Source organism: Anomalospiza imberbis, chromosome 7 (genome assembly GCF_031753505.1).
Source record: "Anomalospiza imberbis isolate Cuckoo-Finch-1a 21T00152 chromosome 7, ASM3175350v1, whole genome shotgun sequence".
In the NCBI taxonomy this organism is placed as follows: Eukaryota; Metazoa; Chordata; class Aves; order Passeriformes; family Viduidae; genus Anomalospiza; species Anomalospiza imberbis.
Genome location: NC_089687.1, coordinates 19,776,779 through 19,794,709, shown reverse-complemented (window position 1 = coordinate 19,794,709; position 17,931 = coordinate 19,776,779). Strand labels below are relative to the sequence as shown.

The 17,931-nt window shown below is 35.8% G+C and overlaps 1 protein-coding gene across 5 annotated transcripts in view; it reads right to left on the bottom strand.

The window, feature by feature from the left end:
* The window catches only part of UBR3 (ubiquitin protein ligase E3 component n-recognin 3), an 80,504-nt gene that overhangs the window by 36,288 nt on the left and 26,285 nt on the right, over nt 1-17,931 (bottom strand). For all 5 annotated transcript variants that reach the window (XM_068195810.1, XM_068195811.1, XM_068195812.1 and 2 more), the window contains exons 8-20: nt 16,758-16,986; nt 13,378-13,557; nt 12,574-12,707; nt 10,268-10,354; nt 9,599-9,664; nt 9,425-9,514; nt 7,798-7,926; nt 7,648-7,700; nt 6,871-7,004; nt 6,299-6,383; nt 4,811-4,953; nt 1,648-1,744; nt 1,076-1,217 (exon numbers count right to left, since the gene is read on the bottom strand). In XM_068195810.1, coding sequence (XP_068051911.1) covers nt 1,076-1,217; nt 1,648-1,744; nt 4,811-4,953; nt 6,299-6,383; nt 6,871-7,004; nt 7,648-7,700; nt 7,798-7,926; nt 9,425-9,514; nt 9,599-9,664; nt 10,268-10,354; nt 12,574-12,707; nt 13,378-13,557; nt 16,758-16,986 — 1,569 coding nt within the window. The remainder of the gene's footprint in view (nt 1-1,075; nt 1,218-1,647; nt 1,745-4,810; nt 4,954-6,298; nt 6,384-6,870; nt 7,005-7,647; nt 7,701-7,797; nt 7,927-9,424; nt 9,515-9,598; nt 9,665-10,267; nt 10,355-12,573; nt 12,708-13,377; nt 13,558-16,757; nt 16,987-17,931) is intronic.

The following is a 17,931-nucleotide window of genomic DNA, read 5'->3' as shown; positions in this document are numbered from 1 at the left end:
ATTTTCCACCATCCATAAATCTGGTGGGAAAGTATTTGGTATTCCAGCTAAAACAGCAACCCAGTAAGGGCTAAGATTCTCAAGATTTAAGCCCTTGAAGGTTCTTAATGGATTAAGAGAAAAAGTGGCCAAAGACGTCCAAGCAAGACAGTAAAAGTCATTGCATTCCTTCCCTATATTCTCCATTTTTGTTCCATGTCAAAACATTGTTTGATCCTCTATGTAGTCTCATGCTCTCCTTTCACCAGCCTTCCTGTAGTACAACAGATATTTTCTATTTAACAGAAATTTAACAGTGAAATAAAATATGTTTTAGGTAAGCTGGGAGCCCTTAGAAGAGCACAAATAGAAGAGTCTGCCCAGGAAAACCGCTACTCAAACAAAGCAATTTTTATAGTCCTTCATCTGCCTCTGCAGCACACTGCTTTGAAAACACTTTCTAAGTACAGATTCAAAGTCCATTTTCTGATGAACGAACTCTTCAAAAAGGATGTGCTTCTCTTGAAGAGAGCAGCAAACTATCAAAGATAAAACCAAACATAACTCAAAGGCACCAATTAACCCTGAACAGTTGCTATAACATTATCAAAAGTCAGGATGTGTTTGGGAAATCATGTTAGAAACAACTGCAGTTATGAGACTTATTTGACATTGAGGATTTAAAGCCATTAAGTTGTGTATTTTTGAACAGCCACTGATGATGCCTTAAAACTCTGAAATAGGAGCCAAAGGAACACCACTCATGCCACTGTGCTCCCCGAAAACATCATGGAAGAACAACCTGAAGGGCAACTCTGATAGTTAATACAGTGTTCCTCAAAGTAGAACAGGAGCTTTCATCCACTTGGGTACTGACTTAGTGTGTGTATATATGAAACAATCACCCATGAAATAATCAAAGTGGTAGGAAAAAAACTCATACTAGACTTGAAAAATAAACCAAAACCAAAACCAAATATATTATATAAAATGGAACCTGACTACTCCAAAGAAAAATTAAAAAGTCATGCTTCAAAGAACTTCTGTAAAAATTGTGGAAGTAAACCAATGCACTTAATGCGAATCATGACTGTACCTTGTAAAGAAGTGTGAAAAGCACGATGTGCAGAGTTTTACAGTGCAAAAGCTTTAGGAGACCTCTGTAACTTGGGTGCAGTGGTGTTCTCTTCTTGTAAGGAGGCCATGGGTTGCCAGGAAATTTGCCACTTTGCTTTAAGCTGTTGAAACAAATGTTAAATGTTGAAACTACTGTTAAACACTGCAAAAATGTAGAAATCTGCTAATGCTACAGATAAAGTTCGCTTTGTGTACCTAAGAGTAAACTAAATAAAAATACATAAGACTCCTGCAAGTAAGCTGTAAATTATTTTTAAATTATATCTTTGGTTAAGTATTTTATCTGTGATGATAGTCACTACTATGTCTGTGGCCCTCCAGGGGTATTTTTAAATATTTATGGAAGAGTAACAGACTAAGATAAGCAAAACTCTGATATTGCTTGTCAATTTATAGACTATTTACTCAAGAACAAATCCGGGTCTTGAGAACACTAATAAAGTGATTAGCGTTACCAGACAGTGAAAACAAAAATTTTGTTGTGGAATGAGCAGGGTACGATGTTGCATTTCTAAAAATGATCCAACTTACAATGCTGTGTATCTGTCCATTGCAGACTGCACATCTCTACGGTAAACTGTGCGAAGTATTACCATGACAGGGTCAAATTCCTTATCCCAAACTTCAGCTGTTGTTTAAAAGAAATTACATATTAACGTTCTCTTTAAAGACCTTACCACTTATTTTAGATTCTCTTCTTAACTAGCTTTAATTATGTCACTTCTATTACATAATTTTTCCTGGCAAACTACAGGAATTTATAATGATTCTTACTAACAATACTTTCTATACTAATAATTACCACTCTTTATCAAAATAGAAAAATATCTTTTGCAAAATTTTGACTGGTTTCAAAAATAAAAAAATAACATTCTATTAAGCAACCCCCAAAACATCGTTTCTGTATGCATCTTGTTTTGCTCTTTTTCATTTCCAAGTACTTGTGAGAAAAGGCTTACATTATTTTTCCCTTTGTACATGATAAGCACAAGCCTTTTCAAAGTAGGAAGTAAAGACTCTGGATGTGTTAGAAGGTAGATGATATTTTACCTTTAAGTGTAGTGAACAAAAATGCTGCAACAACACTATTTCTTGTTCAGTATCAAAAATGGTCAAGCTTCGTATCAAATGATGTTTGTGATCAATCCTTTACAAATATGTCTTTGTTTTATAACTAGTATCTATGCATTATTTCAGGATTAAAACCTTAGTTACATCCATTTAATTTAGTAGCTCTAAAGTGACATCCATAGTGGCTGTTCAGAGCAATCACAAACAGAAAAGTCTAAACAGTCTATAAGAATATCCCATTTGATGGCCTTTTTTTTTTCTATTTACAAGTTATTAAAAAACAAAACTAAGTTCCAATCTAAAGCCAAATTAAGACATTATTTCTATTAATTGTTTTGAAGTATTTAGCGTTCATAACGCCAAAAAATGAAGGCAAGATTCAATGACCCCAAAATGATGAAGAAACCCAGTGGATACAGAATTTTAGCTCCACCAGCAGGCATAACATAACACAAGTGCTTACAACATTCTTCAAAGTTTCCACGGGCAGAAATAAGCAGCTTTACCACACTTCTGAGATTCATTTTTGCCAGGCAGGAAGACAAGTGCTATACTCACACCTAGTGGTCTATAGTCTATATATTAACTCCTGCTAAGGCTAACAATTCTAAACATATCCTCACAGACTGCTGAAGGAGAACACCTAGCAAAGTTTCCATTATGTATTAAATACAATCTAATTTAGCTTATGAAAAAAACCCACATTTTTTCTGAACAGAATTTAGTATTGCAGTCTGAAACACACAGCAAGCTTGTTTGGGCTGCTAATGCATAATGAGAAAAAAGGACTGAGTGAGCCGTACAGTGAATATTGGAAATGCACATACAGCTCATCTTCAGCACACAAATCTACAGTGTGTAGAAAGAACCTGGCTCTGGAAGTAGGTTTGGGTTGATTTTGTTTTTTTAAATGATGGTTAATGGAAGCAAATCTAGGGATCTGTGAACATAAAGTAGATTCCACCCCCTCAAATTTAGGGAAACAAGGGATTAGAGGATTAGAGGGAATTGATCTGATCCTGACTTGCTTTAACTATGATAGGCCACAAAATACAATTCTTAAAAGCAAAGAGTTTGAGAACCTATATAATCTGACAGGGAATATGAACACTTAAGAGGCTAAAGAAAGCCATGTCAGCTTTTACCCCTGCAGAAAATTTTTCAGCTTTTATTACTTTGAGAAAAAGGAAATCTGTATAGTGTTATAAATCACTTCATTATTCAATGCTATAGGTGAGATACTTAAGACAGTTTACCTCTGGAATAAATCGTTTACCTAAGTTAAAAAAAAAATATACAAAAAACTCCAAACACTGTAATCTAGCATTAGAATCCCTATATATGAACTCTTATAATTAAAAACAGCACAATCCATCTCTTTTTCCTTCACACTGTGTTTTGAAGAAGACCAGCATGTAATGAGCTCCAGAAACCAGACAGGACATAAGGAAATGTAGCTTATATAACTTTAAAATTAAGTCATTTTAGATACATGAGTGTTAAGCTGCCTAATTACACATCAAAGAACCAAGATGAATCAATTACCAAAACTTTGGCTTCACAAAATTACTTCACTAGTTGTTAATTTGTATAAAAGAGCTTTATTGACACTTCAATCTCCCAGTACAAAAACTGGCAAACAAGTTATTACAATACTAGTACCTACATTAACCACCACTCCCCCCAGAAAAAAATCCATGAAACCAACTTGTTTCAAAATTGCCAGACTCTAACATTTCCAGTTCTCAAGGGAGGTATGTGGGGGAGGAAGGAGTTAATCACTCTTCAGCTTTGCCATTAGCCTGAAGCACAACCAGAGCACATGGAGCATTTCAGATTTCTACAGGCTTATCTGCTTAGTGACATGACACAGTAATGGAACACTGAGTTCTTAAATTATTTCTCTCCTTTGATATACCAGTGCTGTGGTGAGTCCAATTTAGATGACAAGCTGGTCAGGGAAAGAAATTTGTCATTTTTGCACTGTATGCATTGTAGGATTACAGAACAATATTCTGTATCAAGTCTAGCCTGAACTTTTTTCTAGGCCCTCACTACTGACTGCAAAAAATGTTACAGATACTAATACAGTTAAGCAACATAAAATGAAGAATTATGTATCATGGTATCTTTAATAGTCAAAAGGTGGAGAAGTTCAAAGAAAGTATCTTTCACTAGTGCAAACAGTTCTAAACTCTACTAAATATACATCATATTTATTTAAATCATAGGAATAATTAAGTATGCAGATTAGTAAAATATAAATAAGATAATTTTTCATTTCTATATTTTCCTTTGCTTTCTGAGGGTACCCGATTAGTATGAGAAGCTCATTTGCACTCTAGATCAAAATCAATTTATTTAAGACTACTGATAGTCTTTAGCAATGCTCTTAAATATAAGCAATGGACAATAATGAAAAGGTCAAGTTTTGTGGGGTTTTGGTGGCTGTAGTAGGTTTGGCTTCTTTTCAGGGAGGATGGGGTGGAGCTTTCAACACTGGTAGGTTGGGTTTGCTTTTTGGGTTTTTTAAGGAAAAAAAGCCCACTACAACAAAACCAAACAAACCCTGGTCAGGCATCTTACCAATGACTATGTTTCAAGAGAATGTTGATTACCATACCTTTAGGTGTGTACATTCCTTGTTGCATGGAACCTCCAGGTTCAAAAACAGGGGCTTTAAAGTCAGCAACTGCTGACAGGACTGATTCAAAGCTTAAGCTTCCTGGAATAATACCACTTTTAGGATTAGGGTTTTCTGGAATGTAATGCTTATGTTAAGGAAAGCAAAGTTAATTTAGTTGCAGGACACAGAATTTCACTCCCCTCTTGATATTTTCCATCAGTCATTTCAGACTGCATCTCAGCAGTGTTCTGTGCTTACCACAAGAGGTCTGTATGCTCCAGCGGCTAAGAACAGTAACTGTTACTGCAGAGAATCTAAGACTTACTACGTACCTGACTCAAGCTGTTAGCACTTAATGAGAAGTAGAAACCACTGCCTGTAGTGCACATAAAGTTTCTGTTATTGTCTTTATTTACAAATACTTTATCTCTCTTCATAGGGAGAATATTTTGCATTCACATTCAAGTGCAGAAAAAGCAAGCAAATAGTTCAGGATCCATAAACACAATAAATAATTCTGCATCTTGGATTCCATAATTCTCATTTTTGGTAGCAATACTTAACTGACCTACACAAGTAACACTTAGAAGTAAGTAAACTTCTGCTCAGTGATAAGTGATTGCTTGTATAAATGATTCACTTATTTTAAATAATTAAGTCATTCACTCAAGTGAACTGTTCTAAGTAATCACTTATTTTACACACTAGACTGAGTTACAAGAGCATATTATAATAATAATTCTTATTATGCATCATTTGTTAGTCTCAATCTCATCCTTTCCTATCTTCCTATTCCTAATATTTTTGCTCATTGCCTATCCCTGGATTGCAAGTTCTACTATGCAACCACAACAAGCTATTTAGTTTGCCTACACAGCCTAAGAGTGATAGCAGGGAAACCTGTGTATTTATAGTCAGCTGTCCGGGGACATGAACCCTATGCCTGTGCAGAAGGACTTAGAGTTTGCTATTCCTTCCCTAGAACACACGCACTTCACTCTAATGTCAAAGCAACATGCAGGATTGGTATTATTTGCATTTTCAGCTCTTGATAGCAAAAGCCAATATAATGTAGAATGCTCTCCTATTATACTGGCATAAACTTAGCAAAAATCAAAGGTTCAAATCCATACAAATGTGATGCTTTGCTAAACTTTCTACCACATCATTGGAAAACACGTTTTACCTCACACCTAGAAGACTTCTAAAGACAGCATTTTTTATCAAAACTAAACTATTAAAAAGTATTGTATTTATTGTAAGAAAAACCAAAATTGGACCAAATGCCTTTGTTAGTAAGTATATACAGCATATACTGTGTATATATATATATATATATATATATATATAAATAAGTATTTACAAACACACCTTCACACAGTTTTTAAATTATGTAACCAAAAAACATGTTGTTCAAGCCTCACTACTATCCAGGCACCTGTCATTCTCATTCAGGCACATCAGTGAATATATTCCAAGGATATGAGATCCAATAATGAACTGTGTGTCCTGTCATTCATACACAGCTGGGCTACCATCTCTGCTCTGAGGATCTCATCATCTGTCATTCCTAGAACAATGAAATGTAAAAAGGTGTTAAAACAGCACGATTTTAAGACACACATTCAGTTTTCATTTGACATTAAAAGCATGTCAAACATGATACAAATTAATATTAAGTAATGATACGGTGCCATAAAAATACAGGGGGAAAAAAAAGGTGTGTGCAAATATTATGAAAGGCACAATCTCTATCAAAAAATACCAGTACAAACTCAAATTGCTGTCCTTCTGGAAAAGATACAGAATCTTCATGTCATCACCGACACAAATCATCCACTTCCATTAAAGCCATTTTTCTCCACTTTTATGTATTATATCTATTTCTATTTCAAAAGGGATTAAAATTCAGTAACTGGCAAGGATGAAACCGAGTATTGAACACTTTAAGTTACTATATGGTTAAACAGCTTTAAGGCACCTACTAAGTGCTGAATATAAATGAAGGCATAGTAATGTTATTTACATACAGATATTCCTAAAGTAGTGACTCTTACCTAAATGTAAACGAAGACTTAACAAAAGGACCAAAAATGTTAAGGCTCCTTCCAGCATGGACCTTTCATGCTCTGAGTCAAGAACTGTATTTTGATGCTGTGAAGCCATCGTTAACAGATCCACCACCTTAAATCTACACAGCAAACAGGAAAGTCAGAAACAGCAATTAAGATACTCCAACATTAAAACACCAAAGTGAAATGTAGTGACAAACTCAGGATAGCACTCACAACAACCTAAAATGAAATACAAAAGCCCAAATCAAAACCCAAACTACAAACACACACGAAAACCCTCTTCTTTTTAAATTTCAATTTTTATTTAACTATCAATGGAATGTGCTATAGTGATATTCACTCCACATGAAAACACCTTCTATTAATCAACATATAAAAACTAATGCATATTAATTGGTGTTCGAACCCTGATTTTTTTTTCTGATAAGTAAACATTCTGTGTCTCCTAAAATTGCAGTTGTATTTATCTACTTCTTCAGGATAGAATATCCTAACATATGAACACGTATGAAACTTTAAAAATCCTAAAGATGCTCAGAAAACAAGTATCTGAAACTTCACTACTGCCCTGTAAATCAAAAGCCATTGCTGTTTAAAATTAAGATACCTTTCAGTAGAGCCCTTAGGTGTTAGTTTTGGCTAGGCAGAGTTGCTAGCACTGAAGATATGTATCAGATATGCAATTTTTCTATTACACACTATAAATTAGCACAACAGCTAGCACAACATTGAACAAAAGCATTCATCTTTTAGTCCTACCTTTCAAAAACAGATGAAATAAAATAATCTGGATCCAGTCTAGAGGCACAGACCTGTAGAAAGATAGTAAATTAATTCTATTAAATTAATTCTATTCAATAGTTTGTAGGTAAATAATATGGGCTTGGCTTCTCAGAAAACATAACTTACTTGCAGCAGATAAATGTCAGGATCAATCATTGAATTGCAGAAATGCGACTGCACGTAAGTCATGGCCTGTCCTTTAATTTGTAGACCATTTCTAACCCACATATTGCTGTGAATTTCAGAAAGACTTGCCTGTTCAGGGAACATAAAAAGTTATAAACATTTCAAAGATGTTCAGCTACTCAGTTCAATGTTAGCAAATCATCAGTATATTATCAAAGAAAAACAGAAATCACAGAACAGTTTGAATTGGAAGGGACCTTAAAGATTTCCAACCCTTATGCCATGGGCAGGGACACTTTCCAGGTGCTTAAAGCCTTGAACACTTTCAGGGATGGGGTATCCTTGACTTTTCTGGGCAACCTGTTCCAGTGTCTCACCACCTTCACAGCAAAGAATGTCTTTGTGATATCTCATCTAAACTATTCTCTTTGAGCTTAAAGCCATTGCCCCTTGTCCTGTCACTACAGATCATTGTAAAAGTCCCTCTGGGGCTTTCTTGGAGAGTCATAGAATCGTTTCGGTTGGAAGGGGCCTTTAAAGGTCATCTACTCCAATCCCCCCACAATGATCAGGGGCATCTTCAACTAGGTCAGGTTGTTCAGAGCCCCATTCAATCTAACCTGGGATTTTCCCAGGGATGGGGCATCTACCACTTCCATGGACAACCTGCTGCAGTGTTGTACCACCCTCATAGCAAAAAAGGTACTACAGGTAATCTAAATCAACCCTACTTCAGTTTAAACCCACTAGCTTTGTTCTATTGCAACAGGCCCTGCTAAAGTTTGCCCCCAGCTCTCTTGTAGGCCCCTGTAGAAGGCTACTCTAAGGTCTCCCCAGAGCCTTCTCTTCTCCAGGGTGAATGACGCCAATTCTCTCAGTCTGTCTTCATAACAGAGGTGCTCCAGCCCTCTCATCATTTTATTCACTATAATCACACATACACATGCATATATACTACAATTTTACAGACTTTTTTATACTAATTTACTTATCCTGGAGAGTAAGAGATAAAAAGAAGCACTGCAAGTTTATGAAACAGATACCATACTGTCATATGAGAGCGTATTTCAGATAATGAAACTAATCAAAGACAAATAACATGATTTATACATGTAGTTATTCCTGAAAATCTTGAAACTAACTCAAAATGAAGGTATTGTGGTACCAAAATGTACCAAAAATTAAGGCATCATGATTAAAAAGAGATTAGATCTAAAAGCAGTGATTACAAATACTACTCACTGCCACTTATGCACAATTAAGTCCAAATTTGCAAATAAAAATGTTGTGCATCCATTCTGGAACTCACTCTCAATTTAAAATATAAAATTTCCAGATTTGGGTTTCTTGTCAACCTGCACTCTGTTCTGTTCACATTACAATTTTATGTTTTCAAAGGATTGGTCCTTCCTACCATTTTGGAAGAGCTATAGTGAATACTATTATTATGTGCTTCTCAGAGTATGACAACTAATGTCCCATCTTTAATTTTGGAAATAGGAAGGGAAAAAACAGATGTTACCCATACTACTTGGTGTATTGTAGTTATTACTGTCACATACTGCTTATTTTTATATTCCACAATTAAGACATACTTCCTATTGTTAAGTTAGAAGTGTGCCTGTACCTGAATCTGAAGTGGGTGAATCATTAGTTTCATCAGCATCTCCTGATCTGGCAGGATAGTATCCAGATCTAGCTCTTGGCATTTAACAGCCTAGAAACAAAAGAAGCATATCCTGTGTTGAATGATTACATTCAACAGGGAATTACCATCTTCTGTGAAACTACATGTGCTTACCTTACTTAAAAACATGGCAAAGTAGCGGTGCAGTGGCAAATGAAAAGTAACTTGGTTAGGTGCTGGCTGAAAATAAAATAAAGGTCTTTAATATAATATATTGAAAAAAACCCAAACATACAAATATCTTTGGCATAACCACCAAGGACAGTATCTTATACATCTTCATTTGATAGACTTACTTTCGACTAGCATAGCAGTAATTCATACCCTGTCTTTCTGATTATTCAGAAGTTTCCCTCAGACAGGGAGTTTCTCTCAGTAATGAGTCCCCAGAAGCTAATGGCACTCTGAGTTGACTAAGTATTACTTGCTAAGTGGTAAAGCTGCTCCTCAATTGCCAAAGCAGAAGACGACTTCTGTTTTGCCCCTACTTAATTTGGCTCTTCATACAGCACAACAGTAGTGTATCCATAGCACTGCTTTTAAACTCACAGCTTAAGCATGTACTAGCAAATCTAAATCACCAAGGCTACAGAAAAAAAGGGTTCTAGGACATAACATCTTAAGTATTAACTACAAACTCTAATTTCAGCAAGGCAATCCTTTTTTGATCACTCGAATAGTCACTTAAATTAAGGAGAGGGGGCTGGGTATAGGGAGTGTATCACCTTTTAAATTTTATCAGATTTTCACAGTGCTTTGTTTAAATTCACTAAGGATATTTACCTCATCTACAAAGTTGATAGCATCAAACCAGTCTTGAAGTGCTTCAAGGCAGTATCTGACAACATTGCGAGTGTATTCTTGTGTTTCCTGCAGTTAAGAGAAACCAGCACACGTATATGAGCCAAAACAGTTTTAAGTGCCATTGTTTTCCTACTACAAGTAAATACAATTATTTAAAGAATATTTTTACAGTACACAAAAACATTGAGGTTGGAAAAGACCTCCAAGACCATTGGCTGAACAATACGTTGTCAACTAAACCACAGCACCAAGTGCCAGGTCCAGTTGTTTCTTGAACACTTGCAGTGATTGGGACTCCACTACTCCTGGATAGCTCACTCCAATGCTTAACCACTCTCTCCATGAAGAAATTCTTCCTGTTGCCCAACCTGAACCTCCTCTGCTGCAGCTTGATGCCATTTTCTCTTGTACTGTTGCTGGTTACCTGTGAGAAGAGGCAAGCTCCCACCTGGCTACACCCTCCTTACAGAGAGTTATAGAGAATGATAAGGTCACCCCTGAGCCTTCTCGATTCCAGGCTAAACAACCCCAGCTCCCTCAGCTGCTCCTCACAGGACTCGCTCTCTAGGTGGTCCCAGTGCCCACTGTTGTTTAATTTATCCATTCACTTTTACCCATAATTTAGAGCTGTAAGCAAAAAAGAAAGTCTTTCCATGTAACCAAAAAGAATAGCTAATGGCCTACAAGTTCTATCTACTTAAAAGATACTTACAGCTGGCTAACACAAAACAAACTAAATTATATGATACCACAATACTGCATAGATTTCAACAGTAAGCAAGCCTTGTTATCATAGTATGATGTAACTGTGTAACAATGCCATAAAACTACACTATATTTCAGGTTAAATCATGTTTCAGGACTAGAGCTGTACATTGCCTTCCAGGAGAGAAGCAGTCATATGCAAGAAGAAAAAGCAGAAAAGAAGGTCAACCAAATTGCTCTGTGCTCAGCAGAACTTGCAAAGCCTCTTTTCTTAGCAGATTTTTCCTTTAATCTTCACTTCCCCCGAAACATGGACTCCAGACTTGCCTCACACTCTCAGGATATCCAATGACATGCTTCTCATGCAAAAGGCAGCAGTGCTCAAGCCAGCCAAAAGTTGCACAAGTGGCAACTATTTCAGTCAGGCACCTTTTCTCGTCAGGAAACACAAGAGCCACGCTCCCATCCTGTTGCTCCACACCCTATGAAGGACAGGCTTTGCTGGCTTTCCCTATCCTGTGAGACATGAGCTTCCAACCCAGCAGGTTTCACTAAGTACGTACAACAACTAAGCTATGAAATTCCTTTAGCGCTTTCAGATTTATTGATGATGACCAAAAGGTTCAAACATGCGGCTGAAGACCTAACTGATAAGACAACTGATGAACGAGCATGGCCTTTAAAAAAAGAACATCTCATCCCTAAGTAAAAATGAAAAGAATACTTCAAACAGCCAGAAGCTGAAATTCAGTTTTCAAAAACCAATTTAAACTCATAAATTGAAAAATTCATAATGTACCAGTGTAATTTACATCACAGAAAGGCTTTTACAACTGCCTGATTCAAAGTGTTCTAAAATCACATGGACTGCTTGTGCTGTTTCTCAGTGTGCAGTTCAATCCAGTCAGTAGTGTCTCACTGACACTATTAATTATCTTAATAAGCTAATTTTGAATACAAGTATTTATTTCATAGAAAAATAGTAAAAAGTATTTTTCATATGTTAAGTATTCCTAAAAGCTGATGGATTATATTTTTGCTGAAACTTAATATAATTTACAGTCTAGCAAATAGCAACAAGTCTTTGCTCTAGTTTGGAGACCATTTGATGTCAGAACCCAAGAGGTTTTCACCTCAAATTAATAGGAGAACCACACAAACCCATAAATTACTCCATCTCCCATCATAATGAAGTATCTATTCACAGACACAGCCAACATTAGAATCACATTAGGATGATGTATCTCCGTTCCCACTGAACAAAGGCAGAATGACTCAGAGACATTTGTCAAGTTCTTCATTAGATTAGAAGTTTTTCCATATGTACAGTCATATGAAATGACTGCACACATCCTGAACTTCTAGTCCCAGAACTGGAGACAATAAATTGTGTACAAGCATGAATTCTACACTCACTATACACAAAATCTGAGTTGATTGGAGTTTTATGTTATTTAAATAGACAAAGATATCCAAACCAAAGTCTTTTCAAACACAAAAGACAGCCTTTTCAGGTTTGAGAATTCTAGAATAATTCATAGATAAAAGCAAGAATTATGACAGGGAAATGTTAGCCTTACCCTAACTTTGCAGTGTGACAGCAGACCCCACATTGGCTGGGCACAGGCTTCCAGCTCAGCAGCAAAGGCAGCATAGTATGTCTGTGATTCAAACTCCACGTGCTCATTTAACTCCCGTTTATTTAAATTCATACCTTCAAAAGTTTAAGCAGAGTTATACAATCCAAGATTTAACTAGGGCTAAATGGAATGCAGTCGTGTTAGTATTATGCATTTACACACCTCTAAAAACAACTCCACGAAGTCTAAGAATCTATTTTATCTAGTGGAAGAATATTTGATAAAACAAAGTTTGAACAGAAATATACCAGAAAAGATAAAAGACTGGCTAATAAATGCAGTCCTTGCTGTTCAGGGGACATTAACTTCTACTTTGAATGTTACTAAGTCAATTAGAACATCTTTATGCTGGTCCTCTTTCTAAGCAAAACATTTATCAGCATTGAGATACACCATCTTAAAATATTTTTTTATATAATCCAAAAATTTCCATTTACAGCAACACTTAGAAAAAGATCCAGATTTATGAGATTAAACTCTGTACTTTAAGTACAGCCTCCGAATTCTTGCACCATAGATCTCAGTCGACTAAGTGTGATGTGACTGCTCTTCAGCTACTTCACACAAGAAAAAGATCCATTAGATAATTTTTGTAATCTGTTTTCTGGAATATACTGTTCTTTTCAATCTTGGGGAAATACTAATAGATTAAATATATACATACAGCACTACAGGGGTTTTGCTACAGTGAACATTAACTGTCTTAACATCCTTGTATTAGTACTGATTATAAAAGTCACATACCTTGAAAAAATGATACAAAATTCATCCATGTTACCAAAAGACCATGATCTTCCAAAAATTTCTTTGCCACACTTTGGTGTGAAAGTATGTTTATAAAATCACTAACCAGGGGCCAGTAAGTATTATTCTTCAGTAGTGCTTCCCCGCAATTCACCACAACATGTAAACTATTCTCTTCATCTAGATTTAAAAAAGAAAAAAACAAAACAAAAGATGAAGACAAAGTAATTTCTTTCATTTATTAATAAAGTTACAAAAGAATGCAAAAATATCAATTACGACATACTGTAATCCTGGGGTCAGACACACACAGAGAAAACTGCAGGAAACTAAAATGGTTCTTTCATGGTACCTGAGGCTGTTTTTTCATCATGGACTGACCTACACAGATCCCACTTAGCAAGTGTCACTTAAACTTTGAACAGTATCATAACCGCTGGAAAGCAGCATATTAGGAAAACCATCACAGCTATGGCTCTTCCAATATTTTTGATTATCAAAAAAAAGCCAAACAACACAGTTCCTATTAAAAACACCTGAATACTATTTTGAATTTGATATAACCCCAGTGAGCCAGGTACCTTACAGCATTCAAGAAGAAATCTGGTGAACGAAACCTACACTGGCATGTTGAGTCTGAAAAGAGCAGAGCAAAAACATTGCCACTCTGAATTTGGGACAGAGAGAGGGTTTATGCAGCCTGTCCAAGACTGGGCAGGAGAAGGTTCCTAGAAGAGGAGGATAAGAAATCGAAGCGGGGAGGGGAGAGGGGTGTTTTTTTCCCTCCCACCCCGAATCACAGAAGTTCATCCTCTACATCTGTCAAATAGATCTCTTAGTTTCCTTTTCATAAGAGGGACTCCTGGAAAGATCAGAAGGGAAACAGAATTGGTTCTGGATTCACGATCCAAGAGAAACAACTTCCAGCACCCATGCCAGTTAATATTCTATTTCAACAGAAAGAAGGATAGAAGAAAAGACACTTATTAAGAGACTCCAGTCTCTGGATGGTGAGGTAAACCTGTATGCACAGTGGTTCATTTTGGCCTGTCCAAGAACAGGGTAACATCTCTGAATGAATCTGCCAAAGGATTTTGCAAAGGACCAACAATTACATCTATTCCAGTACAGATCAGACAAATGGACACTGACATTGCCTCTTATTCAGAGTGCTCTACAAGCCAGGGTTAATGCAAAGTCACTTAGAGATTTTCAAAGTATAAACCATTACCAAAATGTTTTCCTTGGGGCTATAAATAAAATCCTTTTTCCATATAAAGTTCATTAGGAGGAAAGTGCTGATAGAGAGGAAAAAATTCTCTAAGAACATATGGACATAAATCTCCTGAGGGAGCCAGTTTTATTACCTGCATCTATGTTTCTACCCCTCATCCTTTCACACTAGGTGTGAGAGAGGTAAACTGAGTTGGTAACACTTACAAAGTTGGTGTCAATACAGACCAACTGTTTCATTGAAGCAGTTTATCCACAAATACCCTTAGTGAACTGTACATTTTAAATAGCTGTCAGCTGTTCCAAAGACAATTAGTTTATGTGAGCAATGCAAATTAAACATGCTGTAGAACACACAAGTCCTGCTCCATGTTTTCCTTGCTCCTCTCAAACATGCTTTCTCCATCTATCCATTGGCTGGATTTGTAAATTTTGTCTCATTCAGATACTAAACAACCTATGGTTTACAGTAGCTGCACAAACAAAATTCTTCTTAATTTATCTCATCTGCATAGACTTCTCACTATTTCCAGCATTATAAAATATAACTTGAACTAAACACAAGATACAAGCCCAAAGAACTGCAAAAGAGGGCCATTGAGAATATGAGGGGGCAAAACCACAATAACAAATTTTATTATTTCTTTTCTGTCCATTTACAGTATGCCCAACCTCTCACATATAAAGCAGTGATGGGGGAATGTTGGGAAAACGCTGAAAAGAACCAGACATATCCCAGAGGTGGACTTGGCAGAACTAGGTTTACTGTTGGACTCTACAACCAACATAAATGATGCTATAATTCTGTAACGGTATCGTAGCTTGAAGAAATCACTGGTGCTGGGAAAAGAGTAATAGAACAGTGGAATAACTGCTCCAAGGGTAAGTCTTTTCTCACACATATATCACAAATCTATCTAACAATTATTTAGCTTACCAGCTCCAATTTACATCCATTAATTACCAGGAAGATTCTTCAGAAAATGACTAATCATAGTCACAGCCTTTTTCTGCTGTGCTGCAATTCTGACCCATTACAGAACCTTACCAACATGCTAGCAGCATCCCATACTGAACAAAAAGTAACATTCAAAAGATGCTTAGAAATAGTTTTAAATTACATTCCACCAATATGGCATTGATTTAGCAAAAATCACCTGATATAAAAATGGTTAAATATTCAGCTTTTTCCTTTTAATATTGTAAAGCAGTCTATGTAGGGCAACAGAAAAGATTTTCATATTGAAGTGCTGCTGAATGAGGGCACTCCTGATAGCCAGATAAGTGAGGATTTCCCATTTCTGCAGTCATTTTGGTTTAGGCTATACATAGACTGGACTCTGAGACAAAGATACTTTGGGGAAAAAAAAATACAATTTCATGCAGAAGTTCATGATACTTATTCAGCAGCAGCACTCAGCCTGTCTAGGGCTACTTTCAGATTCAAACTAGGATAAAGAGGGCTGAGAGGTCTCCAGTCTCTCAGGCATGTAAAAGTGTGAATGACGGAAGTCAGCAAGATTCAACTGTGCCATTTTCATATAAGGACAGGTAAAACAAGGAGGGTGAAAACAGAACAGCTGTTTTCACTAAAGAAGTTATACAGTCTACAATAGCTCAAATTCAAACTGCCACTTTATCAAAAAAAAGGTTGATCAAATTACTGCATTGACAAACTATTAAATTATTCTCCTCTAATTATATCAAATTTTATTAAGGCAATCACAAGTTTTAAAAATTAAAACAATTTTAAATACTGCAAATAGCTTGTGAAATTCTTTGAAAATAGTTTTTAAATTCATACAGGTCTCAATTTGTGTATATAATTTTTCATTCAAATAGTTGTTTATGCGCTTCACACAACAAATTAAGTAGTAGCAAGGTAATAACCTGCATTCTAAACCATGTATCATTCCTAAAAAAAACCCCATACAAACCAAAGAATAAAATATTAGTATCACTTCTGATACTTTATATTTCCATGGAATTTTGGGACTCATCCTCTACCATATATTGCTAGATTCTGTACATTTTTTGAAAGGCATCAGAGAGGTGGATTTGACCACCAAAGAAAGATTAAATTCACTCTATAATCAATTATATATCAATCAATTCATAAAAAGAAACAAACAAACAACTAATCCTACCTTGCAATTCACTTTTAATAAGGCAACTTTCCATCATGTACAACAGAACAGTGACCATAATATCCAGCAGTTGGCATTCTTCTGTTACTTGGCGTGCTAGTTCTTCATTGCTGAACAACTGAACGCTGATATGCACAATTCTGTTAGACATGGTGTCTGATTCATGGCTTTTCTTCAGTGTTTTCATAATAAAAGCATAATGCTGAACAAATGTTTTTGTAAAAGCAATCTGCAAATTATAAAGAAATGTTGACATTAATAAGCATCATACAAAACCTATAGCTGTCTTTCATTATAAAATATTCCTTTATGAATGCACAATCAACATACCCTGGGAAACACCAGTTGCTACGATAAACCAAAAGCAATGACTGTTTTCTAGAAACAGACCAAATGAAAAGACCTATTTACAGGGAGGGGTATCTTAGGCTGCTAATTTTATTACCTTTCCTCAGAATCCAATCTTCTCATTCTATACTTTCCACATGAAAGATAACCCAGAAATGTTCAAACGAGGAATATAATGTCTCAGCATGCCCATGAAAGTAGTAAAGTTCTAATAATTAATTTATCCTAAATTTGTGCATCCTACAACAGGACATCCTAAAATGATACACTATGAACAATTAGTTTAGTAGTGCCTTATAAAGCTGCCTTATCACTTGCAGCCATCTAACCATGAAGTAAGGTTTTAATTCATTTTCAAGCAAGACATTTCTATACTGATTTTCATTTCTACTGTCACAGCATCCTATACTTTTTAAATAAACCTCTAGTGCTTTTCCCTCAATAACTAAATTAATTATGCAGCTTTGTTATTCTTCACACAACTGTTAATGGGGTTTTTTTAACCAGATCAGTATTTAAAAGTATTGTACATATATCTAAAAATCCTAGTACAGTTCTGTGATCCACTCCATTAGCCTCAAAATGCATTATAAATCAACCTTTTCACTGCACATACATGAAAATATCTGCTAGCTTTGAAATCACTTCTCAGTACTTTAGGTTCTGAATTAACACCATCTGGACTTGCTTGGCTTAGTAAGAAGACAAGCTGTGTAGTGATAAAAATCCAAAGTCTAAAAATCCCTTGCCTATTCCTTCTGGAAGTATTAACCTTTCATAAGCATAGAATTAGAAATTTTAAAATCACCCTCAGCAGCCATGCTTT